Genomic DNA, 27,210 nt, shown 5'->3' with positions numbered 1-27,210 from the left:
AAACTGTCACAGCTGTTCCTTCTGTTGGCACATCTTCTGCGTGGTGGTTCCCTTTTTGTAATTACTGATGGTTCATCAGTCAAACTCACAGAGAGTAATAGCTGATGATGGAGGGCTGTTGCTGTAAGTTTAAAGATTGTTATGAGTTGGAAAGAAAATCACTGAACCTTAGTAAGCATCATCTATGTTATGCAGTAGTTTTTTCCAAACCTGAAATTCATAGGATATCTAGTTGAGCACTGTTGTTTCCAGCTGGGGATTTGGCATTGCAATTTAGATATCACGGCCTGGAATAGAACTTACTGATAAGAGTAATCAAGTTCTAGACTTAAAGAAAGGGCTCAAGCCATTCTCTAACAATACAAAAAGGGACTATTCCTGTAAACAAAAAATGCCCAGGTAGTACTGTGGTTTTACTAATAAAGATTTTTTTTTTGTGTAGCTCTGTCTTATTTCTGTAAGAATCCTGTATGTCAGCTCTGAGGTCTTGACTTAAATGAAGATCAAATGAGTCCTTCCTTACCCCCAGTTACAGGCTTCCTAAAGGTATGACTGCAAAGGAACTTCCAGCTTTGGCACTTGATGCAGTTTCTAAATAAACTTCCAAACTCATCCTTTTTCCCTTTTTTCCACTCAAGGGACATTCCACTTGTGTAATGATTAGAAGCCCTACAAAAAAGAAAAAAAAATCTTTCAGACCTAGGATTGGTATTGCAAGAGTCTTGTGATCTCAGCTACTTGCTATTTACAATCATTTCTTGGGGCAATGACAAATTTAAACTAGGACCAGTCATTTTTGTCAAGTGCCAATCAAGGTCTTGTGTTCTGAATTTTGAGCTCTTTGGTAAAGATGGAATATCTGAGTTGTGACTTGGTTCTGAATATTCTTATCTGCGTAAAAAATTCTTAAGAAAAGTGAGTAGGTTCAAGATATAAACCACAGATTTAATATTTGAAAATAGGACTGTTCATCATAAATCAGTCATAAATCAGGGGTGTGTGTAAGAGACAAAACAACTCTGAACTTGTACCTGTCAAAACAGCTTTCCTGTAATTGTGCTGGCTCCTCCAAAGGTGACTGGACTTGGCGTTTTGGTCATTTACCATTGTTGTGGCCCCTAAAGACATGTCAGGGAAGAATCCGTCCCTCTTTCTGGCTTTAGATGGTCTTAGATTTTGAAGTACCTGTTTTTCACAGGCATATTGCCTCGTAAAAAGGAATTTGTAGTCCATAGTCCATAAAGAGTTCCTGACTTTTAATGAAGATCTGGAAAAGATCAAGCCCTCTTCGAACTAATGTTTTACTGATACAAATGAGAAATGTCTGGAAAAACGTTACTACATTTCCCGTTGGATCAGGTGATGATTAAGTCGTTCATTTAGCTCTGAAACTTGTAGCTCTAAATTAAATTACTGTTTGTTAGAAGTATGTCATCAGTACATGTCTACAGTCCTTCAAAGGAAATATTTTTTTCATAGTTAACTGACAAAAGAGCACTGCAGTTTGAATTTTTAACAACGTGTATTAGTCATTTTGGGAGAATGTTGTTGGTTTGTGTTTGTATGAAAACTACATGCTTTTGTGGGAAAATAGATTACTGTAAATGCAGAAACCTGAGAGAAGATAGTTAACTCTTCTTGGAAAGTCATCTCTGTGCTTGCACACCAAGCTTGCCTGTCTTTGCATTTAAAGAGCACTGCAGTTTGAATTTTTAACAACGTGTATTAGTCATTTTGGGAGAATGTTGTTGGTTTGTGTTTGTATGAAAACTACATGCTTTTGTGGGAAAATAGATTACTGTAAATGCAGAAACCTGAGAGAAGATAGTTAACTCTTCTTGGAAAGTCATCTCTGTGCTTGCACACCAAGCTTGCCTGTCTTTGCATTTAGTGAGGTCCATAAAATATCTGTGGATCTAGTTAGCTGTTGCTGGATTTTTCTGCAGGAGAAGGGAGTACTTTATTTAGGTAAAATGTATAATCAAGTAGTATATATTTGCTAATGAAATTAGAAAATTCGCTGATGAATTTGAGGAATTTGTACACCTGGATCCAACTCACTGATGTGCTAGACTAGCATCTAAGAGCAAGATCTACAAATGTGAAAGATGAGTTTTCAGTTAATTTAGCTATTCAGTTCAACTGGTTTAGTCAAAGTTAAACAACTGGAAGTACAAATGAAACAGGAAATTATTTTTTCTTCTAAATAACAAATACGGTAGGATAAGACATTCACTCTTGAGAATGCTGAAAAACCTGGTGAATAATTTTTTTTTAACATATAACTATATTCTGATAGCTTTTGTTTAATCATTTTAGGTATGTTGAACACTCATTTAATCATTTTCTGTCCAAGTGAACCTATATGCTAATTGTTATACACTTAATATACACGTAATAAAACCAAGCTGAATATATAAAATTAAGCCCAAATAATTGCCTTATTGTATACTATAATTTTATGTTGATTACCCCCCAAAAGGCACAAATTCTTATTTAAAAAGTTATGCAATTGCAAATCAGCAAGTTTTGAGGCATGTTTAACTGTACTTTCTTAGGAGGCAAAGATGCAAAGCAAACTGCTTGCTCATTTTAGCCTATGGTTAAAACAAGCGCCTAAATCCGTCTGCTCAGGATCTGCTTGGACATACTGATTCTATCAGTTTTTAGTGTATGAGTGGCTGGCTGGTAACTTCTAGTATTATGTAGCTCAACTTACAGTCAAGGGGAGTTTGGTAAAAAGAAAGCATCTCTGTGGTGGGAGGATTTTCTCTGCTAAATGTTACTGCGTTAATGCAACTAGTGCAGTTGCTTCAGGTACTTGAAAATGAAAGTTTCTCAAGGAACACATTGTGCTCGTAACCAATTAATGCTAAATGCAAACTAGCAAAATGTTTCACTTATTAGTAAGCATATATTTTAAGTCTTAGTGTTTCAGCAAGGATGGAAGGCTTGGGCTTTTTTTATAAATTTTGTTTTTATTCTTTACATGGCTATTTGCTCTTGGCATAAGCTTTAATTACACTGTGCTGTCCTAGATGCAAATTAAAGATAATTTGAAGCTGGGCTTATTACTGAGCGCTTTGGTGCCTTTATTTTAAAATACTTTCTGTTCCTCTGTTTAGATCTTAAATTACTATTTTTTTATTAAAATTTGTAGTGAATCTGAAGAAGTAGTAATACTTCAAATTCAGTATTCGAGCATTTAAAACAGTTCAGGAGAAAAGTAAATGGGTATTTGTAAAGGAAATGTAAGGTTTTTTTAATGTTTTGGTTTTTCACTTACTTTGTTTAAAAAAATAATTCAAGAGTCTGCATTGCTTTTCCTCCTCCCTCTCTCCCTCATCAGTTTAATCAGATATTTGATATTTAAGATTTCTTTGGTTTAAACATGTGAAGTGTTACTGTTTCTGTTTCGAGTACTACCGTTAAACTCCAAAATGTAATTACGTTGACTAAAAATAACGTTAGTAAAGCCAAGAGAAATTATTTCTCAACTGTGAATGCCAATGTCATTCTGTCAAAATAAAAATGTGGAAATAAATGTAAAGTTACAATTTTACTTTAATTTAATCTTTACTAAAATCCCTGTTTTCAGGGATTCAACTTTTCCTGAAAAGCTTGTGTGTGCAAGAACAATCTGGGATATAAATGTCTGTTGTTCCAGAACTTTAGTCAGTTAGGACATGATGATGGATAGATATAAACCCTTACTGTTTTTTCAAATGAATTGTGGTGTCTAAGAATAGCATTTAACTACTTCTGTTAAACTCCCAAATATGAAGATTTGTTTTCATTTCCAAAACTTGGTGGGTTTAGAACTCTGTTTTAAACAGGAACACTTCTACAGTGTAAAATAAAGTATAAACAAACAAAAGCAAGCATAAAAGTAGTTACCAACATTTTATTTATTCTTAGTTCCAGAACCCATACAAAAACCACACGAAGGACCTGGAGAGATGGGGAAGCCTGTGGTCATTCCGAAAGAGGAGCAAGAAAAAATGAAAGAAATGTTTAAAATAAATCAATTTAATTTAATGGCAAGTGAAATGATTGCACTCAACAGATCTTTACCTGATGTCAGGTTAGAAGGGTAAGTGCCTTATGTTGTATTAAAAATGTACTCTACTTAAATGAAGAATGTGTAAAGAGTGATCCAAAACAGGAGTTCAGTTCTGTAAGATATTACTGTTGAAGTGGAAAGTAGGATTTCTTGTATATATGGTACTTATTTGTAAAATAAGATTGAACAGCAGAAACCAGTTTTCTTCAGCGTTATTTAACTTTGAATCTGATTACAAGTATGAAGCCTGTTCGGGGAATAGAAATTAATTTGGCTGAAGGAAAACAAAGTTAACTTAAGACTTGGCATTTCAGGAAAAAATTACTGATTTGAAAAATTCATGCTCTGCTTGTAATGAGGCAGACTAAAATTCTGCATTATATGAAATAGAAAAGATTTGATGATGAGAAAGAAATAATTTAAAAATTTCTTACCTAATGAAATGTGCAAAGCCTCATTTGGGTTGCATTATAATGTTTTCTAATATCCGTCTGGTTTGTTTTGATCTTGCCTCTGAAATATTGATCCTTTAAGAGCTATTTGAGTCATAAATAATTAAAAAGAAAATTGTAGCCTTGTTTTAAATAAAACTAAGATTGCTTTACTCTCCTGGGGCTACTCTGGCAGGGTAGCTGATGACTCCCCCCACCCCTCTTGCTTATGAAAGGGACTCTCAAGTTAAAGCTCATGAAACAAGATTTTCCCAATCAATTATCTGCATTCTCTTGCAAGAAGCAGATGCTATAGAAACCCCATTTCTTTAGAAGCTCTGCTGTTGCTTCTTTATACACAAGGCCTAGCTGCTGGATTGATTTGTTTTCATTTCCTACCTCAGAAGATAGTATTAGAAGAATGAGATGAAGCTCTGACCGCTTTTCATTTTTAATGAGTGACACAGAGCTGGTTTGTAGGTACCTTCATCTTCTGTGATGAATGTGATTCTGTGTAGCATGCGAGTTCCTGGTAGTGCTGGTGTTCTTAATAACTGAGCCATATATTTTTCAAAATATGGTTTCATAAGTTTGAATTAACGTAACTTTTCAGTTGATTTTCAGACATGTTATTAGTCAGATTTTATGGTCACTACTTGCCGGTTTCTCAGTACAGTGGAAGAATGCAAATCATGAACTTGCAGGGTTTTCTTTCAAAACTGACAGATGTTGTTTGGGGGGGGTTATATCCTTTTTTCTCTCATGTTACTGCTCTGATCGTGGTTGTAACTTGGCAATGGGATCTCTTGACATTCATGCAGATTCATATGTAGTATCTGCCCCTTTTATCACACTCTCTGTAGGATAAGAAATTGCTTTACTGTAAAGCGGTGACTTCCACCGGTTAAGAACTTGTAGTTAGCATTCTCAAATTGTTTTAGCTGTGAGGAAAATCATAAGTTTCGTTGGAGACTTTTGTCAAAGCTGGGATGCTAATTTGGGGTGATTTCTGTATGTTGTTCTGAAAGAGCTGAATGGAAGGAATTAACAAAACTTTTGGGAAATGATAGTTACAACAGCTGGTTATTTGGAAGGTAAACATGAGTAATTTTTCATTATGACCCTGGAAGTATGGAAGAAACTAAATAACATCATCTGTTTATCAGCATTCATATTGGAAAACTTGCATGTATATATTCTACCATTTTTATAGCGTAAGTACAAAGATAAGAAAATAAATTTGTGGATCGAAAAAGTTGACTTAATTGTAAGCTTTGTGAAGTCTAGACTTTGATGACCAAAAATGGAAAGAGGAATTGTTCTAAACTATTAAAAAATTATTACCTAAGCATCACTCAAGCTTTTGCAGACAAATCACAATTTTAAAATCAAGTTGAGCTATAGGAATTTTTTGTCTTGCACACTTGGCTATCCTCTGCAGTTACTGTGTTTCGCATTATAAATTTAGTAATGTTGCATTTGTTTCTCTTCCATTTGTGTGGACACAAATACTGTCACTATACTATGTGTGTGAAAGTGGAAGCCTAGAATAAAATTTTAGGTAAGATCTCAGGGCAGAGTTGGATTTTCTGTTTTTGTAAATTGCTGCCAACAATTTTAACATTTATTTGCTGTGTGCATTTTTAGTAGATTTTGAGAGAAAAATGGTCCCCAAAAAGCTCCTCCTTTTGTCATCTTTTCAGTATGTACTCTATAAGGTCACGCTAATTAAGAAGTTGGGGAGTGTGTTAACATTTCCCCAGGAAATTTGAGAACACTACTGTGTTTACAATGCAAGTGTATCTTAATCTGGATGTGTGGATTAATATTACTTTCCAAGAACACTGTAGCCGTTTTCAGAATTGTGAAAACTATAAATATGCTCCCGTGTTGTATGTATGTCTTATGAAAGTATTTATCTGGTTAGTCAAAATACTCACATGGTCAGAAACACTTTCTGCTGCGTTAGTAGAGTTGCTTCTGTTATAACTTATTCTATCTATATCCCTGCTAATATGGAAATAGTTTGGGCAGAAGGAGAATAGGTAATTTCTAATCAGTCCTTACCACATTTATGAGCTTATGGCACAGCTGCCAGTAGCACTTTCAATCAAGGTTTCAAAAAAGTGGGATATGTTCAAAGGCATGCTTTGCTGCTCAACCATGTAATTTTCTTCTTCGCAGGTTTTGTGGGTAGCTTCGTTTAATGTGGTGCGGGGGGAAGTTGTGACTATTTCAAGTCCTGTAATTCTGCGGTATGTCAGTTCTTCTGAAGTACCGAAGTCTTCCCTAATGGTTAATCGTTCAAAAGCTGGTGGAATTAAGTGTGCCAGGACCAATTTGCCACATGTATTTAATGGAGATGGTGTAACTTGTCAGCTGGAGAGCAGCTTTTGAAGTAGTCTACGTTATCCTTCGCATTAATTTCTGGTTCTGCCAAAACCCCCATCACCTGTGCGAAGGCAAGCACATTTGTGTACCTGCTCGGTCCCCGAGGCAGCATATACTTTAATGGGTTACGTGTTCTGTCTCACACGTCTGCCTCTGGGTGCTCATAGGTTAATCTCTCTCTACAGATGACCCACTCAGGGCATCACATCTATGTTTTGGCCAAGAAATTTTGTTTCCGTACTAAAAGAACAAAAATGTGAGCTGTCTTAATAACTTCTAGGCACTTCTCCAGCTCAGGGAACTCCTCAGTACGAGATACCTACAGCAGCTGAAATCTGTGTTCTGCTGAGCTGTGCCATATTAACGGGTTTATATTTATTTTTATTATTTGGCACAAAATTACTGAGGCATGTAAACGCCTTTAAAATCATTGACATGTGCCTCAGTTGCTAGTCATTTTGTGTCTACAAGCAGGAACATTATTCTACTTCTCGTTGTCCCAACTAAATTATTTACTTAAAAGAAAAAACTAAACCAGAAGTAATTTTCTTAGCCTGGATACTTCCCCGAATCTGGTCTGGGGCATGTTGGTGTAACTAACTAATATAACTGACAGTGCCACAACCTCTAGAGGGATATTGCGGGGGAACAAGCAGCTGGGGATAGCAGATTGGTTTTAAGTTGTTAATAGAATAATTCTTGTAAGCATGTCTTATTCTGGTCTGTGAATCAGTCATCAAAGTGGGAGCTGATTCACAGTTGCCAGGAAAATATGCAGCTGTGGGCTTGACATGACAGCAAAGAGTAAAAGATGGGTGATTAGGAACTCTAGAGTCTTGCCTTGATTTTGCTGAAGATGAGGGAGGCAATGAATAAAATAGGTGTCAATGACTATAAAATAGGTGTTCATCTGTGCCTGTGTGTCTTAGACCGATACTCAGGCTGGAAAGTGGTGTGGTTAAATGCATGAAATTTGCATGTGTCGTATGACTTGGTTTTGCTCTCAGTGCTGTTTCAGGTGACTTGGAAGCTGCTTTATAAAATGAAGAATGAGTACTGTGTTCTAAGGCTGAGCTTTCCAGGCTGTAGTCATTATTTAATAAATTGTGGAATGTATAAAACATTTGAGGAGACATTTGGGTCCCTGGTGTGAGAGTTTAAACTCAATTCTGACTTTTTTTTACACTAGAGAAGAGCATCTTAAAACACTCTTCCAGGCACAAGTGGTCAAGGCTGGAAACAATGGAGGCATAGCTGGGACAGAATAATGTCGTTCATGTAAGCTCTGGTCTCGACTGGAGCTTATGATACAGTACTAGGAGGGTGTCATATTTTGCAAGTTGAGATTTCTTGGCAAGGTGATGGACTTCCCCAAGCAGACCTGCAGCAAGGAGGAGTGTGGATAGCTTTGAGATACCTTAGCAACCCTTTCTCCAAGGCTGCAGGTTCTGTAGAACTTGGTGTAAAAAATCTTCCTTGTCATTTTGTTCTTTTGTATAATTTTGCCAGAATTAAGGGTATCGGACATCTTACTATACCTCATTTAGTTCTGCATAACGTTTGGGATCTTTTAACTATCCTTTTCTCAAACTGTCTGTATTCAGGAAGTAGGTATGTTGGGTTTTGAGTGGTATAGATAGTGTTAGGGTATAATCAGAATTTTTAGCCAGATGGCCCTACATATTTGAGTGAACTGGGTCTAAATTCATACAAACTCATACAAACTATGACTTCAGCCACTTAATAGCAAAATAAGTTGCAGATCTCTAACTAAGACCTTAATGTTTAACTAGTACAGTAATGTGGTCAGTTATAATTGAAGGCTTTTTTGCTGAATCAAACTACCTTGCTCAGTTCCTGCTGCCAGGCTTACTTTCACAATCGGGAGGAAGTAGACAATTTTTTTTTCTGGTGTTAAAAGCCATTCTTCTAAGTCTTAACTTACACGAATGTTGTGGAGCTTATAGCAATTATACTGGGCTCCTTCCTAAGTCCTTCATATGACTAATTCTGTCATCTCTTTGCTTAGAAAGAACCGTATTTACATTTAGGCAGTGTTAATTATATGATACAATATAATGATTTTCAGTTATGGGACTGCAATCTGGTTTTCATACGTGTGCTTTAAAAAAGTATTGTTCATTTTAAGCCTGAAATATACATGTGAGAATACACTGGCATTTGGATTTTTAACTTCTCAAAACAAATTGATTTGCTGTATACTTTTAAGATACTACAGTTGAATCATATTATGACACATTCATAAAACTTACACAATCCCTGTGTGAGGAAAATAGTTTCAGTAAACCTATTCATGGTAAAACTAATAAAGGCACACATGCAAGAGCACGCTCTCGGAACTCAAATGTGTGACACTTTATGGGGTTTTTAAATGGCAGCACTTGAAATATTTACGTCTGTGAGGCTTGTGAAAGTGTGCTCTCTTTGCTTTTAATTATTTTAATTCAGGAGAAGAGCTAAGGGGGTAGTTTTATACTACGTATAATCTGGTGTAAATGTGGACTGCAGCCAAAAGAAGTCTTCGGACTGCTTCTGATGATACTGATCTGATGATTGTGTGGCCTTGGCATTCACTAACTGGATGGAGGATTGCACACCAAAAAGGGGAAAAAAATTATATTTTGCCCAATCAGCAAACTGAAGCAACACACCCAGCAGCTGTATGATTACCAGATCTGATGCAAAGAAGGGGATGGGCCAAAACTGTAATGGTGAAAAGTGAGACTATTGCTTTTGGCAGCAGCCCACAGTTGCACTGGATTAGGTGGAACATGGGGGGGAAAAAAACCTTTCTTACAGAAAGTGTGTATTAAAATCCTCATAAGGTCTTGGGGATTTAAATAGCTCCATAAATTGTGATATGTTTTGTGAACTTCTGGTATTCATTTAGCTCAGGTCATAGTGATGTAAAAGATGATAAAAAAGAGGAAAGTTGTCAACATAGGTGGTGGAAGACTTCAGAAGTTTATTCAATGTTTTGTTACAAGCTAGAAATCCAGGCTGTTTACTAACCTGGCATCTGTAAAGGAAATCTGCTGATCTGATGACCAGCAATGTAACTTTCAGCAATGTCACGCTGGAAGTCTGAAAGCATGGAGGTATTAAAGACTTTACAATTCTTTCAAGCAGGAATATTTTTTCATCTGGCTTTTGTGGTGAATATAGCTTGTTACTGGCCCACTGTAGAATCAACATTTGGAAATATTCTTGTTCACGCTGACTTAATTGAGTTAGCTGGAAGAAATTACCTATAAATCTTTTTCCTAGAGAAAGTTTAGAGGGGAAAAAAATTAACTTTAAAAATGAGCTTGCTTCCTGTAAACTTTTAAAAATATATATATAGACATATATACATGTGTGTGTCTGTATATACAAACAAACACTTGGCAATCTCATTCTTAGTTATGAGTGTCTTCCATTTTGGATGAGCAGCCATATCCTGAACTTTATTCAAATTGATAGGTCAAGTGTGGAAAATAATTTGGGTAGAGAACTTAAGGTTCAATTTCAGCCTTTGAGGACAGAATTGTTTTTGCTTCTGTCAAGAGATGCTTTCCTGTGATCATTTTCAGGATAATGAAATAGTCAATTGCAGCTAATTATTTTTGTGAAATTCTGCTTGAATTCTGTAACCACAATGGTTTTAAGGACCATTTTGGATTTTGTTTCCAGGGTCTAAAGAAGATTTCTACTTGACTCATGAGATAATGCGACCTTTCTTATATCCAAATGTTTGAGATCAGAAGAAAGGAAAATTTCATACTCTTGATGTCAGGTAAATTATGTAATACTGTTGAAGGCAGACGTTAAGCAGGCTGGATGGAAACTTTTAAATAACAATAAGGGATTTGCCTGCATTCAGGTCACCTATTCAGAAAGATTAATTGGAGTTGTGATAGGAATTCTAGACATGAAGACCTCTTTCTAAACTGAATTGTTCTGATTTGATTGGAAGAAGCACCTTCAGGGGTAGCGTGAAGTTTTGTTGCAAGCTTATCTGCAGTGCTTTCTCTTTGTGTGGCCACAAGTTAAAACTGTGGTTGTATGCGAAGTCTGTGCGTTGAAAAGTGGTTTGGCATGTTACAACATTCAGTGATTCCATCTTTCTCAGAAGTATTGCTTTTAGCCCTTTTAACCATGTTGTTTCTGTGTGAAAATTAGATCTTTATCCAGCTCGATTGTCTTCAATTTGAGGGCTTGGGTTATTCTTAAAATTTAGGTCAGAAGCAGATTTATTAACATCCTCATTCATAATGATATCACGAGGCTGCTGCTCGTATCCAGGAAAGACTAAGTCAGTGTTTACCAGAAACACACCACTTGACTTGAGTGCTGGTGGTTCTTGCTGTAGTGTGTTGACACTTTCTCTGCCACCCCTGCTACAGGGCGTTCTCCTCTGATGGAAATGTAGGTCAGTCTCAGCAGCTTCAGGGTGACTCTGAGTCTTATTTCAAAACTGTTTTCATCCATGACTTGAGTAGAGAGGAGTTTTCGTGTTGGGCATAGCTGTGCCTCAGCTTTATTACGTTAAGTTTACTGCAGACAATAACTTTTGACAAATGGACAGGTAAACAACAGAGTACTGGCATTTTATGGCACTGCAGCGATATTAATCAGATATCAGTAATTAAAGCCTGAGGTTTCATGAGAGGAGTTCAGATCTTCTGTTCTTCTTCTCTGTCGATCTGGAATTAACTTTGGTAACCTCAATAGAAAATAAATGTGTATTTTCAAGTCTAAGGATACTGATGCTTACTTCCAGGGGTTCCAATATATTTTAATACTGAAGAGTATGCTGTTTGTACTGCATCAGTAATATTAAACAGATTTATTACAGAGGCTATGCTGTGTAGCATTTCCTCAAAACTTCAGCTCTAACGTGATTTTCAGCAAGACTTGGATTATTCCTTTGTCAAATTTGAAGTTCTGGGATGCAGTTTATTTATAATTGCAGCTTTTATTTATAACTGTTGTTTGTAGGATGCAAGATAAAAGATTGTACTAAATTTGTAAGATGACTAAATATGTTTCCTCCCCTGCCCCAATCTGTTGCTAGTACAGCTTTCAAAAATGCATCGGCACTGCGTTTTCATACTGCACATGCGAGCTCCGTTCTGAGCTCCACTGGGATTTCCCAGCTGATCTGTTTAGTGCACAGGAGACACTTTTGTTTGCATTCCATCTCTGTCCTTTATCAGAGTGCTCTGGGTTGTGTGCACTGGGCTAGAGAACAAGGATTGCATACATGTTTTACTGCTGTTAATGTTTGTGAGCCACTGCAAATTACTGGTCATGCCTTGTTCCTATGAAAGGCTGGTGGAATCTGGGAATAAAATTGATATCAGGTATAGCAAATGTGGCTAAGGTAGTGTCTAAGTCTATTGATTTTTGTGTTTAGGTAATCATGAGTGGCCTCGTTTTGAAAATTTCATATTTTGAAAAAAATATTTGTCCTCTCATGGCTCCTCTCTGGTTGGCAGCATCGGAAAAGGTAGAGATCTGCCCTGTAGTATTTAGAAATTTAGCATCTATTTCTAATGCAGAATATAAATATGACATCACCTTTCTAGAAAATGACCTAAATATTTTTTTCATGTTTTGCCTCAGTGAATGAGGTTTTCCTCATTGTCTCTCATTGCATAAACATTATGGTAGTGTATAATTGATGTCCTACAAGACCTCTACCTTGTTTGTAGCTTTTGGGGGTGTGACTCTTTAGCCTATGAAACAAAAGTATGTAAGAGCTATCAGGATATTAAATCCCGTTTTATTACATTACTTTCAGAAATGATTTAGCATGACTTTGAAGGGTGTGCAAATAGATCACTACTAACATTATAAATATTTGGCTTTCAAGATATGACAATATTACACATGTAGCACTCAGTCTTGGGTTTTAGGAATAATTTTAAGTAAATTGATCCATGAATACAATTTCATAGTATTGATAAAATGCCAAGTGCTATTCTGTAATAAGATGGCTGCACAGTTGCATTTTTTTTTAAGGTAATATTTGAAGTGTTTGTGAAAGTCCCAACAGTAGACTGAAAGAGGTGATATTAGGATAGCGAAGGGCAGTGTCCCGACTTCTGGGCGCCTCTGCGTCTCTGGTGCTGATGGTTAGAGTGGGTAAGCCTTGTTGATCTCAGAGTTGGGCACTGAGCAGAACAAATAGGTATCAGAAGAATTTCACCTTCTGAGGAGTTCAAATGAAGGATCTTGTAAGATCGCCTAGTAGACTACTTCTGTCCCTGCAGTGGTTAAGTAAGTTTTTCTCATTCCTTTGCTGGCATGAGAGAAGAGAGAGGCTTCCAGTTCTGCCAGATGTGAAGGAGGGTTGAGAATATATGGTCGTGCTGACATAGGAAGCGCAAGATGAAGACTTGTCTTCTTTTCTTGCAAGATTGTGCTGAAGCAGCATTTAAACTCTGAGATTTAACAGCTTAATTTTATTTGGACAGAATTGCCTTACTTAATGTCTCTTCTAGGTTATTTTTGTAATGTTTCCTGTGGACTATTTGTACCCTGGGCTGAAAGAGAAAAGAGGAAAGCAGTCTATGCAGAGGCTCTTTAGGTGCATTTGAAGTAGCATCAGGTAGTTTTCAAGTGGCTATACATAATACATTTAATAAAATTCTCCTTGAGATTTTTTTTTCTAAACATCTCCCTACCTAAAATGTGCAGAGCTTCTATATAAGATTCAATTAACATCTTCACAAAAAGTCACAATAATGGAGAAGCATAACACAACTCAGAGTTTCTTTTGGCCTTCCATTTTAAAAACTTTTGAAATGGATTTAAAACATTGAAATCAGGCTACAGGGTGTCAGGGACAACAACTTGTATTTATTTTGCTCTCACTGTTCTTATTTAGCAATGTTATACACGCATATGCTAGGATATGTCCTCCTTCCTTCGCTTGTAGTCCATTAAACTTAAATTCAGGTTATGAAGGATTTGGACCTGTTACGCTGTCTTGTGCTCTTGAGAGATATGGGAGATATGGGCCTATGAGTAACCATGTAGTTATAAGGGACCAGGCCAAAGTATTTTGAATAGATGGTGCAAAATTGCAAAAAGATGAAATTCTCTGAAGAATGTGTATGAGCATCTTACAGAGGTCAGAACAGAGTCATGTCTGTAAAACGACTTTTAAAAATATAGCTTGTAAACTTAATTTTTTTCTGAAATCTGATTTTGATGGGGCATTAAAGATTTTGGATAACTTCAATTTTATTTCCTAATTAATTTTCCATTTTATTTCCTAATTATATGAAAGCAAGAAATGAAATATTAGGGGAGAATACAAGGCTAATGCAGCTGAAGTTGGGGATTTCAGTGCATGAGAGGGAGACTTGCTGGGAAATAAAGAACACTACCGTTTTGAGCATTGGAATGTGTACATTAAGAAATGTAGACTAATTAGGCTTTTTGTCTTGATCATATTTTAACAATCTGGCCTATTCTTTTTCTGTGTCTTTAGGTAATAGGGCAGTAAGTCTCTGCTTGCATTTAAAATGTTTGACATTTTTGGGGAGTTTCCACAATCTAAATAATATATAGAGTCACATTAGCCGAGAGTTTGCATGATGAATGGATTAAGGAAAGGATGATGCATTCCATGTGAAGCAGACATTCTCAGCTGCTGTTTGGAGTCTTCATTAAATTACTGGAGATGATATGCCTTCCTAATATTACGCACTCAATTTTAAAACAGTTTGAGGCATGATCCAACAAAAGGAACATAATGTATTAGTAGTGAATTAAAATTCAAATTGTCCTTAATTCATACCCTGTGTGTCATACCCCTCATGGTTATATTCTGCTACTAATGCTGCATAACTGTTGGTTGAAACTAATGCTGTATTTTAAATTTTATAGTAATCCCTTTCTGGGGTAATTTGTTTTCAAACGAAAGATAAAAAGGATTCTTAATTTAAATGTTTGTTAGTAAGGATAAAACATGAGGTTTACATAGAAGGCTAATGCTTTAATCACAGGTGTCAACTATTCTATTTTATTTGTCTTGTGTTCTGCAGCGGTACGTTCCTGGGGGGGAAGGAGGGTATGTCAGCATTTTCAAAATTAAAAACAGGGCTTTTTATTTATATGTATTCACAAAAATTTGTACAAATATAGCTAAAAGGTGTATATATAGAAAGGCAGTTGAAAGGAGTATTAAAAATCAGATATCTTACTAATAATTCTTTCCTTTATCCTGCCTGCATCAATGAATCTTTCGAGAATAACTTCACACCAAACACTTTTTATTAAGAATAGCATTCAAAAATTTCCAAGCCAGTTTTGTTATGAAACACCCTTGTGTTACCCATGGCAGCCTTTTACATATTGGCAAATAAGCCAGTCTAGGGTCGCTCTTAAATTGTTACCCCAGAAAGGGTTGATCTCTGGGGGTGAGAATAGGCAAGTCTCGTTATGGAAAGGAGCATGTTCACCTTCTGCAGGACAGGGCAGTGGGAATGCCTTGCAGGGAGATGGGTGTTCCAAAAAATTCCTGTATGCGTTCCTCTTAGTGCTAAAAAGTTCCCCTTCAAAGACGGATCTTGAGTGTTTTGATATATTTATACTTCGGACAGTGCAATGGTTTATAAACATGGTAGTCCCTGATCACTTGGCTGGCTTTCATTATACCAATTCATTGATTTGAGCTCAGTAAAATAAAATCTTCTGTAAAACCATAAAAAAAAGCAAGGCTGGAGATGAGAGATTTTGTATTACAATAGTAGATCCTCTGGCCACCCCAGCAAGATATTCCTGGTGAATGACACATTGCTATTGCTTTTCACAGAGAACTGCTAAGAGGCTTCTCTCACCTTTTTACAAATATTCTGCCAAAAAGTAGAGGAACAATTGGTGGATTTGTATTGCTACTGTAGCTGAAGGTCTACAATCAGACACTTTTCTGGTCTAGGGCGTGGTGCAGCAGAAGGAATAAAACACTGAGAATTTGGTTTTAAAGTAGCAAAATAGGCTGAACAAGTGACAAACATGGGGGAAAAATTATTTGGCTTATGATTCAATTTGTCATCTAAAATTCATAGCATTTTTGTGAAAAGCTGTTTTATTTTTCAAGTGGTACCACAGAAATAACTTTATCAGTTGGCATGCTTTGCAAGTTTGTTTTATACGTGAATTAAATCAGAAAACATACAGATATATGGCTGCTTTCCCTGAACAGTTTATGATGTTCACTTCAGTGTGGTGAATAATTAAATTTGGCCATAATTGTGTAATAAGTAAGTATAATATTGAAGACAGATAGTGCCTGATCCTACTGCTTCAATTCTCAGAAATGAAACATGATTCCACAGAAGCTCTTCCAGATATTTCTTCAATTGTACCTGGACTTACTGATCTTTTCTGGGATCTCGGTGCACGTTGGGCTTTTGTCACCACCTCAGAGCTGAAACGCCTACGTGTTAAAAGAGCTTCTCTCACTTAGAAGAGCTCTGGCTAACCAAGTTATCCAGCAAGTAAAATATTCATGCTGGGAGCCCAGTTTTGGCTGGTGTTTCTGGTGTCACCGGTTTTTCCAAAGGGGGGAAAAAAGGGTGGGGATAGATGCTGACACCATGATCCTGTATTGGCAGGTTTTTCCTTCGGTATTGTTTTTATACGTTTAGGGTAGAGGATATGGACTACGTACTTCTCAAGCCCTCAGACAGGGCCACTGCTGTTAACGTGGTAGTCACAAATACTTGTTAGCATATTTTAATAGCATTTAGATCAGGTTACATTAGACTGAATTGACTCCATAATTTGGGATCTAATAAAAGCTTTTTTGTTGGAATGAAGCTCCACGGAATATGTTTCTTCTTCCGCTTCAATGTTTTCCTTGTGTTTGAGATCTGCATATATCTCTCTAGCTTTGATTCTTAAAGGATTTAGTACCATCAAATCTTATGTAAGTTTGTGTGTGATTTTGAATATGCAGGAAGAACAGATTTGTGCAGAGAACACTTAAATGTGCGTGGTTATTTTTTAGAGCAGAATTGTATTTTCAGAATTGTTAAGAGTACTTGATGTACAGCATACTGATTTTTCTAGGAGATACTGAAAATATCACTTGTTTTAAAATAGTATTGCGGAGTGTAAAATGTTGGCTGCATGTGGGGTTACTTGGAGTGTGTGTCATATTTTGCATAAATGTCCTCTATATGCTGTTAGGAGAGCTAAACCTGTGGTCTTCCATGCTAACTTTGGAACGTGAATATAATTCTCTTTTAATTTGATGAACCTTTATAGCACTTCCAACATGTATACAATGAGGAGAAAAAAACCCCCTCTTTGTGTAAGATAAACACATTAAATTATGAAATACACTTAACTCACCGGTTTTATAGGTAGCATATATGTAGTCTTGGCTTTTTCCAAACATCAACTATGTCCAGAATGCTTTACCTCTTCTAGTTATTATTCGGTTTTGTTCTATATATACTTTTTATTGCTTCCTAGTTTGTTTGCCATTTCTTATCTTGTGTCTCTCTCTCCCTTCCTCTCTGTCCCCATTACGCTACTAGCGTTTCCCCATTGCCCTCTGAGGGAATGCAGGCCTAAATTAGGGGCTTGGATTAGTGTATCTGGACATGCTACTCTTCACAAAACAGGGGTAGTGGAAGTAAATAATCTGTTATCATCTCAGTGTGTTAGCAGTATGGATGTCTTCATTTCTTTCCTAGTTTGTTTGCCATTTCTTATCTTGTGTCTCTCTCTCCCTTCCTCTCTGTCCCCATTACGCTACTAGCGTTTCCCCATTGCCCTCTGAGGGAATGCAGGCCTAAATTAGGGGCTTGGATTAGTGTATCTGGACATGCTACTCTTCACAAAACAGGGGTAGTGGAAGTAAATAATCTGTTATCATCTCAGTGTGTTAGCAGTATGGATGTCTCTTTCATTTCTAGAATTGGTTATTGAATTGAGGTTCTCCTTCCTTAGTGGTAGGATGGAATACATAGATGTATACGTAAAAGGGTGTGTTTTAGGTAAAAATATACATCTCTGCACTGTTTGCTCCTTTGTCATACTTTGCATACAATTGAATGCGTTTATACCATGAATGTTAGTATTGATACTCAGAAATAAACCTCAGAATTGCAGTTCTAACTGAAGGCTTGACCTTTACAAATATATGCCTTATTTTTGTTTATAGGTGTAAAACGAAGGTGTATGTAGACAACCTTCCCACAACAAGTGTTGTCATTGTTTTTCACAATGAGGCTTGGAGCACACTTCTACGAACTGTTCATAGTGTGATAAACCGGTCACCACGACACATGCTGGAAGAAATCGTCCTCGTCGATGATGCCAGTGAAAGAGGTAATGATAACGTTGATGCCTTAACTTGCTTAACTTTTTACGTCAAAAATTGAGACTCACTTTCTACGAGCTTAGCTCTCCTCAGCAAAACACAGTAGCTGGGGCAGAGGAGGGCAGAGTGAGCAATGCCCGTTTTGAAATACAGATGGGTCATTCTCCACTGAAAACTAGTGTAAGTTTATCTGCCTGTTTACTTTCTGTTGACAGTGTAGAGTTTGTGTTTGCCAGTGGGTTTGTCCTATTACAGCTTTCATATTTTACATTTAGAATTTTAACACATTCCTAAAGCTTGAGGGCATTTAATACTTGAATCACCTGGTGAATAATAGCAAAGGCAACTCTGTTCCTCACACACATCCAAATTTACTGTCAGTACCACCATTAAACTTGGTGCTCAGAGGGATTAATTTTGATTATTCAGTTCTTGGGAAGCTGAAATTCAGTGTCTATGCTGTAAGAGATTCCACTTTTAAATAACTAGTGCTCCAGATGAAAACTCTGTGCTACAGAATGAAACTTTCCATGTGTAATGAAATTAATAGACAAAACTAGAAGATAATTTTTTTCCTTAAAATAAAATAACTTTATTTAGATTTTACTCTTTCCATATTTTCTGTGAATTACAATATAGTAGAAATAAAATAGTATTTCTAGACAATACTCGATATTTCATTTTGGTTAATAGTTGATATTTGGCTTGTTCCTTGCTTAATCTTCCTCAGTGGTATGGGTTATAAAGTATAACTTGAGGGATATTTTTTCTTCTTTTGTTTGTAAATGGAGATGAGAGGGTATTACCGTTTTTTCATCTAAAACATTTCTATATTTTTATATCGAATCACCCTTTTTTCTATATTTCTACACTGAAAGTTTTCCTCTGGGACTAATAACTAGTAGTCCACTAGGAAAAAGTCTTGGCAGCCACCAGTTGTAGGCTGTTATCTGTAACAGCAGGAATTCCCATGCTTTAGTCATGGAAGGGTTTTACGCCCAGCATGCTGACATCTCTGCCTGATGCTTCTGATTCCAGTGCTGCAAAATCCATCTTCTGCTGCTTATGGTAATTCCAACTTCAGAGTAAGATGGGTGACTGCTGTCCAGACAACAAGATCTGTCCAAACAAGATCTATGTATGAAGACAGACTCTGGATTTCAGATCATATGGTCTAAGTAGCATTATGGTGCATGGATTACAATGGTTAACAGGAGGTTTTATGATAGTTAGTAACCATTACAATGGTTAACAGGAGTTTTTGTAGCTGAAGAACTTTAGGAGTGAATTTTTTGCACTTCATATGTAACGTGGTAGAAAGTATAATGAGTTTCTCCTTCAGGTTGTATGTGTGTATGATGCCTTAGCATATTAACTGACCTATTCCAGACTATGTAGGTCTAGAGTACAGCTGGTTGTGGAGTAGCTGAGTAGACTAAAAGAAAGATCATATCAGCTAACTGAGCTCTGACCAACCTGTTTTCCTAAGGAAGCATAGCTCATGAGCTCAGGTTGTGTTTGCACTTGTATCAGTCTGTGTTCCTTTACCTCTCTTGGGCACCCTCGCTTGCTTTTGCTTTCTTACTTTAACTGCTTCAGCCAATTTCAGTGCAGTTTGGAAGAAGGGACAGAGGCCTTAAATACAGTTACGCTCTGGCAGCAAAGGAGGAATGCCCATGCAGAGGTCAACGCTGCCACATAAATGTGTTCCAGATTAGATGAGAGGTGTGATTAACTTTTGCTTTTAGAAAGACACAAGATCAAATTTTCACTGTTTTCACTTGTGGGGAATTTGTAATTGCACTCCACAATTTCTTGTAGTTTTTCAACCTTTATATAAAAATTCCAGATTTTTTTGAGTTCTAATGTGTGTGAAACTGCTCACCTCTCTTGGTGGTGTTCCCAGGGAACAATCTTCTTTTTAACACAGATGCTGATATTTGGATTCTGGGAGCCTATACTAGGTTATTGTACAGGTATATGCTTCCTTAACGGAACAGAGATAGTACATTTATTTTGGTTCCTTAGCTTTTGTGCACAGACTCTTGCTAGGAAAACAAAGTTTATTGCAAGTGTGCTCCGTTTCATTTGTCAAAACAATCCTTGGCACTAATTCAAATTGGTGACAAGTCAGCTTTCAATATGACCTAGAAATAAAGAGCAAGCTAATATTAAAATAAAGTAGACATAATATTTCCTGTGTTTTGCCTCCTCATTTTCTGTTTTAGAAAAAAATCAATTTTAACATAGCAGTAGCCATGTCCTCCATTATGAAGTAGAATTATAGTCCAGTTAAAAAAGCACGTGGCTTTCTCTAGATAACTTTTCTGTTTCTGGGTTTGGGTTAGGTAATAAAAGCAAGGTAACTTAATTCCAGGCTGAAAGACATAGCATTTCAGATTTTTTTGGTGCTGTTATTGAACCTGTTCCAATATTTAGTTTTGAAATCTGTGACCTTTTATCTGTAGTTATTTTCAACAATTACTGAAAGTTTTTTATTTGTTCGTTTTATTTTCTAAAAACTTGTTATGGTTCCAGCAAGCATGCTTTTACATTAAACAAAATGGAAGGGTATGATGCCTGAAAATTTGAAGGGTTTAGCATATGCTACTTAGGCATTCTGTTTGTGTTGAACTAAAACAGCAGACTTCTCAAGAAAAAGAAAACGTTCAGCCTGAGTATTTTGAATTCTAGCATCAGAGTCAATTTAATTGGAATAAAGTAAGCATTTAGTCTGCCTGAAGCACGCTTTGTACCTGCTAGTGTCATGCTCTTAGAAGAATGAATTTGCATAATATCACGCACTTACTTACACCAAAAAGAAAAGCTTTGGAGAAACAAGACATATCTGTAACATTGTTCTCTAGTTAATGATCAGAAGTGCATGTTTTAAGTACTTGTCTTTGGTAACTATTTTTAAAAAAAAAATAGTTAACAGGAGAAATCAGGATTAGTCAGTACTTAAAACTAGGTCAGCACTGAATGGCCAAGCATGGTAGACAGATTGCATCAGGGTAGAATACACTCACAGAAGTTAGTTATACAGATCAAAGCAATGTAACCAAAACTAAATTCCTGCCAATAATGTCTTATAAAAGTATTCACACTTCTTAAAACTGTTTGCATGCTTATATGTGATAAATCTGTGTTTTATTGTAGTTTAATTAAAGAAAAATTGTTTGAAACTTAATTTTTCATTTATTTTCATATAAATGTGACTCAGTAATAGAATTGGCAAAGTATTTTTCAACTTATGAACTTACTTGACTTGAACTGAATATATTTGCTTTTTCGGCTTTTAGTTCTGCTACTGCCACAGAAGATGCTCATTAAACTGTCCATAGTCCTAGGTAAAATTATGCACCCTTTTGATACAGAAGAAGTTTGAAAGGAATATCCAGCAGAAAGAGTTAAATGAAACTAAAGTTATACCTCTGAAAATACATTAATTATTTATTGTTCCCAAGTAGAAGTATTTGTGTTTTGGTTTTTTAAAATATTATTAAAAACTCACTCTCTGTTTGAAGTGTATGAGGCAATGCTAAAAATTTTACTCAGCTGTCATCCTGGGTCACTCGTAAAGAACTGACTCTGTAATGCATAGAACTTTTCATTTGAGTGTTTAACATAGGATTTATTATAAATATGACCAATAGGTTTATATAGCAAATAATCTCTACAGCTTGATTCTGACATTTCTTGTAGGCCAAAATGTATTGCATGCATTAAAAGACTATTCAAATACTCTTTTCTTTAAAGAAAAAAGCATATTACCAGTTTCTGGATGGATGACTCTTGCTACTTGAACTAAGGGAGCAGTTTGTGAGGGATGTGTATTGCTCTAAGAGACAGTGCTCTGAAGGGAAAATACACTGCTTAGATTTGAGCATTTAACCCTAACTGCTGGTAGCAGAGGAACACCAGAAATCTTGATGCCTGAGTTACTTTCCATGCTTTTGTAGGGATGAGACATGAAGCTTTACCTTTTTGCTTATTTTGCTGAAATTCTAGTAATATTTTAAGGGCACAGTTACTGAATGTCTGGCACAATGTTTTGTTTCTGGGAATACTCCCTTCTGAAGTTTTGAACAGGGTGGTAGTTCATAAGAATATTTTTATGGACATGGTTAAACATGAGAGAAGGACTGTTCTTAACCCTATTCCCTCCATAGCGAAAACACTGCACACATCTCTGATTGTTTCTTAGAGAAAAAGATTTGAAAAGTACTTGAAAAGATAAGTTGAAATTTGAAATACTTTACAGAGAAAATATAGGTAGGACTTAAGATTTTAATATGCAATATGTTGACCATGACTTTCTGTAGCGTAACTTTCTGTTTTACGCTAGTTCTTGAATGGCTGCAGTTGTATTATTGAAATCTTTCTCTCCTCCTCCTGGCAGAATGTTACCATTCTGTTAATGTAACTGTGCATTCAAGGACCAATGTCACAGCCCATATTCACTCAGCTTTAAGTGGTTAGAACTACTTTAAAAGCTTACCAGCACTACACCTGAAATGTGCAGAGGAACATCTTGATTTTTGTGACTTGCCCATGAGATGGTTAGCATAGAGAGAAATGCCTCACTGTTTTATTCTCTTTATGTGTATCATGGAAGCCGTATACATTAAAACTATAAACATTACCATGACACTAGTACTTTTAAATTAGTGGCTTTGGAAAGCTACACTGTAAAGAGATGAGATTATATTTGCTACGGACTGTCAGCCAAATGATCTCTGTTTGTGCTCAACCCCAAAAGGCCTGCAAAATGTTCAGACATGTACACTTGGTTTGTACTAATAAACATTTATTCATTTGTGTCTGTGTTAATATGCAAAATAAGAATTGCTTTGAGTTTCTCTGAAGACAAATATTTAAGATCTATCAAACTCTTAGGCTCTTTTAGCACAGTTCAGCGTTCAAGATGTGTCAGAACTCATTTCTGTGGGTTTTAGTGACAGTCCAACAATGCACAGAAAAAAATGAGGAGGCAATTAGAACTCACCCATCTGGAGCAGTGGTAAGGAATGGTAATCACCCTCAGGGCAGCTCTGCCTCTTGAGGTTTACAAACCAAAACAACCCAGCCACTAAGAGTTCATGCCATGCTTCCCCGCCACCCCCACCCCCCCTGCCCCCAGTGTCATGCTTATTCTTACTATCTTATGCTAAATCCTACTACAGGCTTTGCACTGTTGAAGTACAACTCCCGTGTGCTTTGAATGTATAATTTAATATATTCCGTAGCTGTGTTATAAGACTATTTTGCCTTGTTTACAGATTTGAAATCTGCAAGTTATTGCAGAAGTCTGTTTCTGTGACTGCCAATTGCATTCTCCCTCAATTCTTTGTTCTTCCTTTGGCATCATCCATCATAGTCTAATTTTTCATGATGGACAAAAACTCTGCCTGGCAATGGGAAATTTGTTAATTTGGCAGCTCTTTGTAGTGCAAGTAATTTTGAGCCTCTAGGCATATGGTAGTCAGTTATGGCTGTTCTATTTTGAATAATTTGTTCCTCAGCTAAGCTGAGGTTTGTTGGTGTTACAGATATTCATTTATGTATAGCTGATTTTGTCTTTATTTTTGTTTTTAGGTGTTATAGTGATAATTTAATAGAAAAAATATTAGCCAGAAAAATCTAGAGAAAGCACAATTGAAAAATGGATTTGGTCATGTTTTAAACTGCTTGCAAAGAAATTATCTGTAAGTTACATTCCTGTAGGAGGTAATTCATTACGTTCAGCTAGTCGGATCATTTTCTGTATTTTCTTGGTAGAGAAGTGTTATGTCCAAGAACACTTACGCATATGTTTTTTGAAAGTAAGAGTCACATCTACTCCATAATAAAAACTTGCCTATCCCATCTGGTTTCTGTGTAAACATTCCACACTCTCTTCATTTTTGTGTTTCCCATAATGAAGAAATGAAGAGGAGGAAGAACTTCCTGCTCTAGCGAGTGAAACACATGGAGATGTGGAAAGACATATTGTGAAGTGTAGAACAAGCAGCAGAGGAAACTAGCTGAGAATGTAGGAAAAGGATAGAAAAGAAATGAGGAAATGTCTCTTAATTCAAGTCTCTTCATTAAAAAAAAAAAAAAAGAAAAAAAAGAAAAAAAAAAGCTGAACTATGTAACTGACAGTTTCCATGGTTTTGATCGTTCTTTGCAGACTTCTTGAAAAGACCACTGGAGAATTATGTGAAAAAATTAAAAGTACCTGTTCATGTGATTCGAATGGAACAGCGTTCTGGATTAATTAGAGCCAGATTAAAGGGGGCTGCTGCTTCTAAAGGCCAGGTCATCACCTTCTTAGATGCTCATTGTGAATGTACAGTAGGCTGGCTTGAACCTCTGCTGGCAAGGATCAAAGCTGACAGGTAATTATCCATCTGTTGGTCCATGTTGGTTTTTTTGGTTATTATGAAATGTTCCAAGTATTACAATATAGCCTACAAGCAAATATCTACTCTCTGAAGGGCTAGATAAATTCTCATTCGTGTAAGGATAAAAGGCTAATTCAGTACAACTTTTTAAAAGTAAAACTTGGTTTAAAGTGAAGCTTATATTGGGATGCATGGGATAATGTGTTAAATAGCAGGAGACCTGAGCATGAATGGAGTTGAGAGAGCAGTGGAATTTGAGGTCTTCCGTCTGCAGCCTGGCCCATTCCTTCATGAATTTGGGAAGATATTCTTGAGGAAGAAATGGAGCCCTGATCTCATGTAACACCAACACTGTGAGCAAGAACTGTCAGGTTTACTGTTTCCAGGTTCTCATTGTGATTTCTTCATTTCGTAACATATTTGTATTGTGGCATTCTGTGCTGTGACTTGGTCTTCTGGGGTGTATTTTCTAAAGTTAGCATAGTTACTGGGATCATACTGATCTACACTGCAGTAACATAGCTTTATATTTCTATCATAAGTCAATACTTGCAACACTTATATCCATGGTAGTGTGAAGGAAATTGTATTGGGAGGGGAACAACAAAAACAAGTGAGAGAATGGTCTGCTTTAAAACACTCGTACATCTGAGCAGTAACTGTAGATGCACACTAGTCTGTTAGTAAATAGCATATTAGAGTAGATGTTAAGTATGGTGTTACAGATCTCTGTTTTGTTCTTATGGTTATAGATAAAAATCACTTTTAAAATTTAACGTTACAAAATATAGCATTACATGATGAAAAAGCTACAAGTAATAAAGAATCTTTGTTCAGAACTGTGCTAAGACATAATACTAACCTTTGAGTTACCATTAATACGCTTTTTGTGAGACTACGATACATAGTTGAGCCATTTGCATAAATTGTAACAAAGTCAGTCCTTTAAATTTAGTTGCCACCCCCAAATCTTTTTAGAGAGCTTTCCGAGAGAGGAAGCCTGCTTGAGGATGGTTACTTAAGTGTCTTTAAGATTATTAGAATTAGTTCTGTGAGTATGTCTTAATAATGTCAGGACAGAGGACAGGGAGACTTCCTCCTCTTTCTGTTGACTTTGATGCAGTAGTTATACTTTGTTAACAGTGACTATAATTTCTTAGTCCTGAGGGCATATAAGAATACTTCCCCAGAGCTAATGACCAAGTTTTAATTTCAAAACATGCAAGTTACTTTGACCACTTAACTAGAAATTAGAAACTCTTACTTTCTATACAGTCACTGTGTAGCACTGAGAAAGCTGTGATCAGTTTTTCCATCTGCAGAGGGAAGAATATTTATTACTGGTAATAATGCAAATACTATTTAAAAAAAAGCTAGTATTGCCAAAATTGTACCAGAAAAACACATTTTCCTTTAGATGAATTAACTTTAATTATAAAGACAGAATTTGAATATGTTTCATGGTAATAATCTATTGAGTACCATTGTTAAGAGAACTACTTTAATTATAAAGACAGAATTTGAATATGTTTCATGGTAATAATCTATTGAGTACCATTGTTAAGAGATGGCATTACAAAAATTTAAACTGTATGTGTTAAAAACAAAATTAAAAAGAAAAAAACCCTCCCTTTTTTGACACTTTAATTAATAGGTTTTGTTCTTTTTCTTTTTCTAGGAGAACAGTAGTGTGTCCCATCATTGACGTAATTAGCGATGACACCTTTGAATATATGGCAGGTTCTGACATGACCTACGGTGGATTCAACTGGAAGTTGAATTTTCGTTGGTATCCTGTTCCTCAGAGAGAGATGGATCGACGGAAAGGAGATCGAACCCTTCCTGTTAGGTAATGAGAAATTATTAAATTCGTTAAAATGTTCACCTGATGTTTACACATATCCTTTCTAGGTTAATCTTTTAAGTACTTAATGAATTGTGTTGTAGTATCATTTTTGTCTGGTTGAAGGAACAGCATAAAAGTTTTTAAATGGATTAGTTGTTCATAACTTTTGGTAGCAATGAAGGAAGCAATCAGCTTGTCGCTTTAGAAATAGAAATTATTAAATTCGTTAAAATGTTCACCTGATGTTTACACATATCCTTTCTAGGTTAATCTTTTAAGTACTTAATGAATTGTGTTGTAGTATCATTTTTGTCTGGTTGAAGGAACAGCATAAAAGTTTTTAAATGGATTAGTTGTTCATAACTTTTGGTAGCAATGAAGGAAGCAATCAGCTTGTCGCTTTAGAAATATTTTTAAGTTTTATGTCTAGTACTGGTGAATTGCTAGCTTTTAACTAGTTCTTATACTGATGCACAGGTTTTTATTGAAGCTTATTTTTATTGTTTTTAGTGAACCTTATTTTTATCTTTTCTAACAAAGAAAACAATATTTTGAGAAGATGAATAGATTTTTGGTGTGTGTATGTGTATGTATGTGTGTGTGCATACATATATAAACTTCTTCAAAGTGCATGGGTGGAAGGTGAATTTATACTTGCACGTCATGTAGCTGTTATGACAAAGGCAATGAGAAACAGATAACTTGTGTGTAACGTGTACTTTTTAACAACTGCAAACTTA

The 27,210-nt window shown here is 36.1% G+C and overlaps 1 protein-coding gene across 1 annotated transcript in view; it reads left to right on the top strand.

Annotated features, from left to right (window-relative positions):
* GALNT1 (polypeptide N-acetylgalactosaminyltransferase 1) overlaps window positions 1-27,210 on the top strand; it is a 67,335-nt gene that overhangs the window by 25,131 nt on the left and 14,994 nt on the right. The window contains exons 3-6 of the mRNA XM_009280193.2: window positions 3,919-4,093; window positions 18,077-18,243; window positions 24,411-24,618; window positions 26,303-26,473. Coding sequence (XP_009278468.1) covers window positions 3,919-4,093; window positions 18,077-18,243; window positions 24,411-24,618; window positions 26,303-26,473 — 721 coding nt within the window. The remainder of the gene's footprint in view (window positions 1-3,918; window positions 4,094-18,076; window positions 18,244-24,410; window positions 24,619-26,302; window positions 26,474-27,210) is intronic.

The sequence above is a fragment of the Aptenodytes forsteri genome, unplaced genomic scaffold, assembly GCF_000699145.1.
Source record: "Aptenodytes forsteri isolate BGI_AS27 unplaced genomic scaffold, ASM69914v1 Scaffold114, whole genome shotgun sequence".
Lineage (NCBI taxonomy): Eukaryota > Metazoa > Chordata > Aves > Sphenisciformes > Spheniscidae > Aptenodytes > Aptenodytes forsteri.
This window is presented reverse-complemented; position numbering and strand designations above follow the sequence as displayed.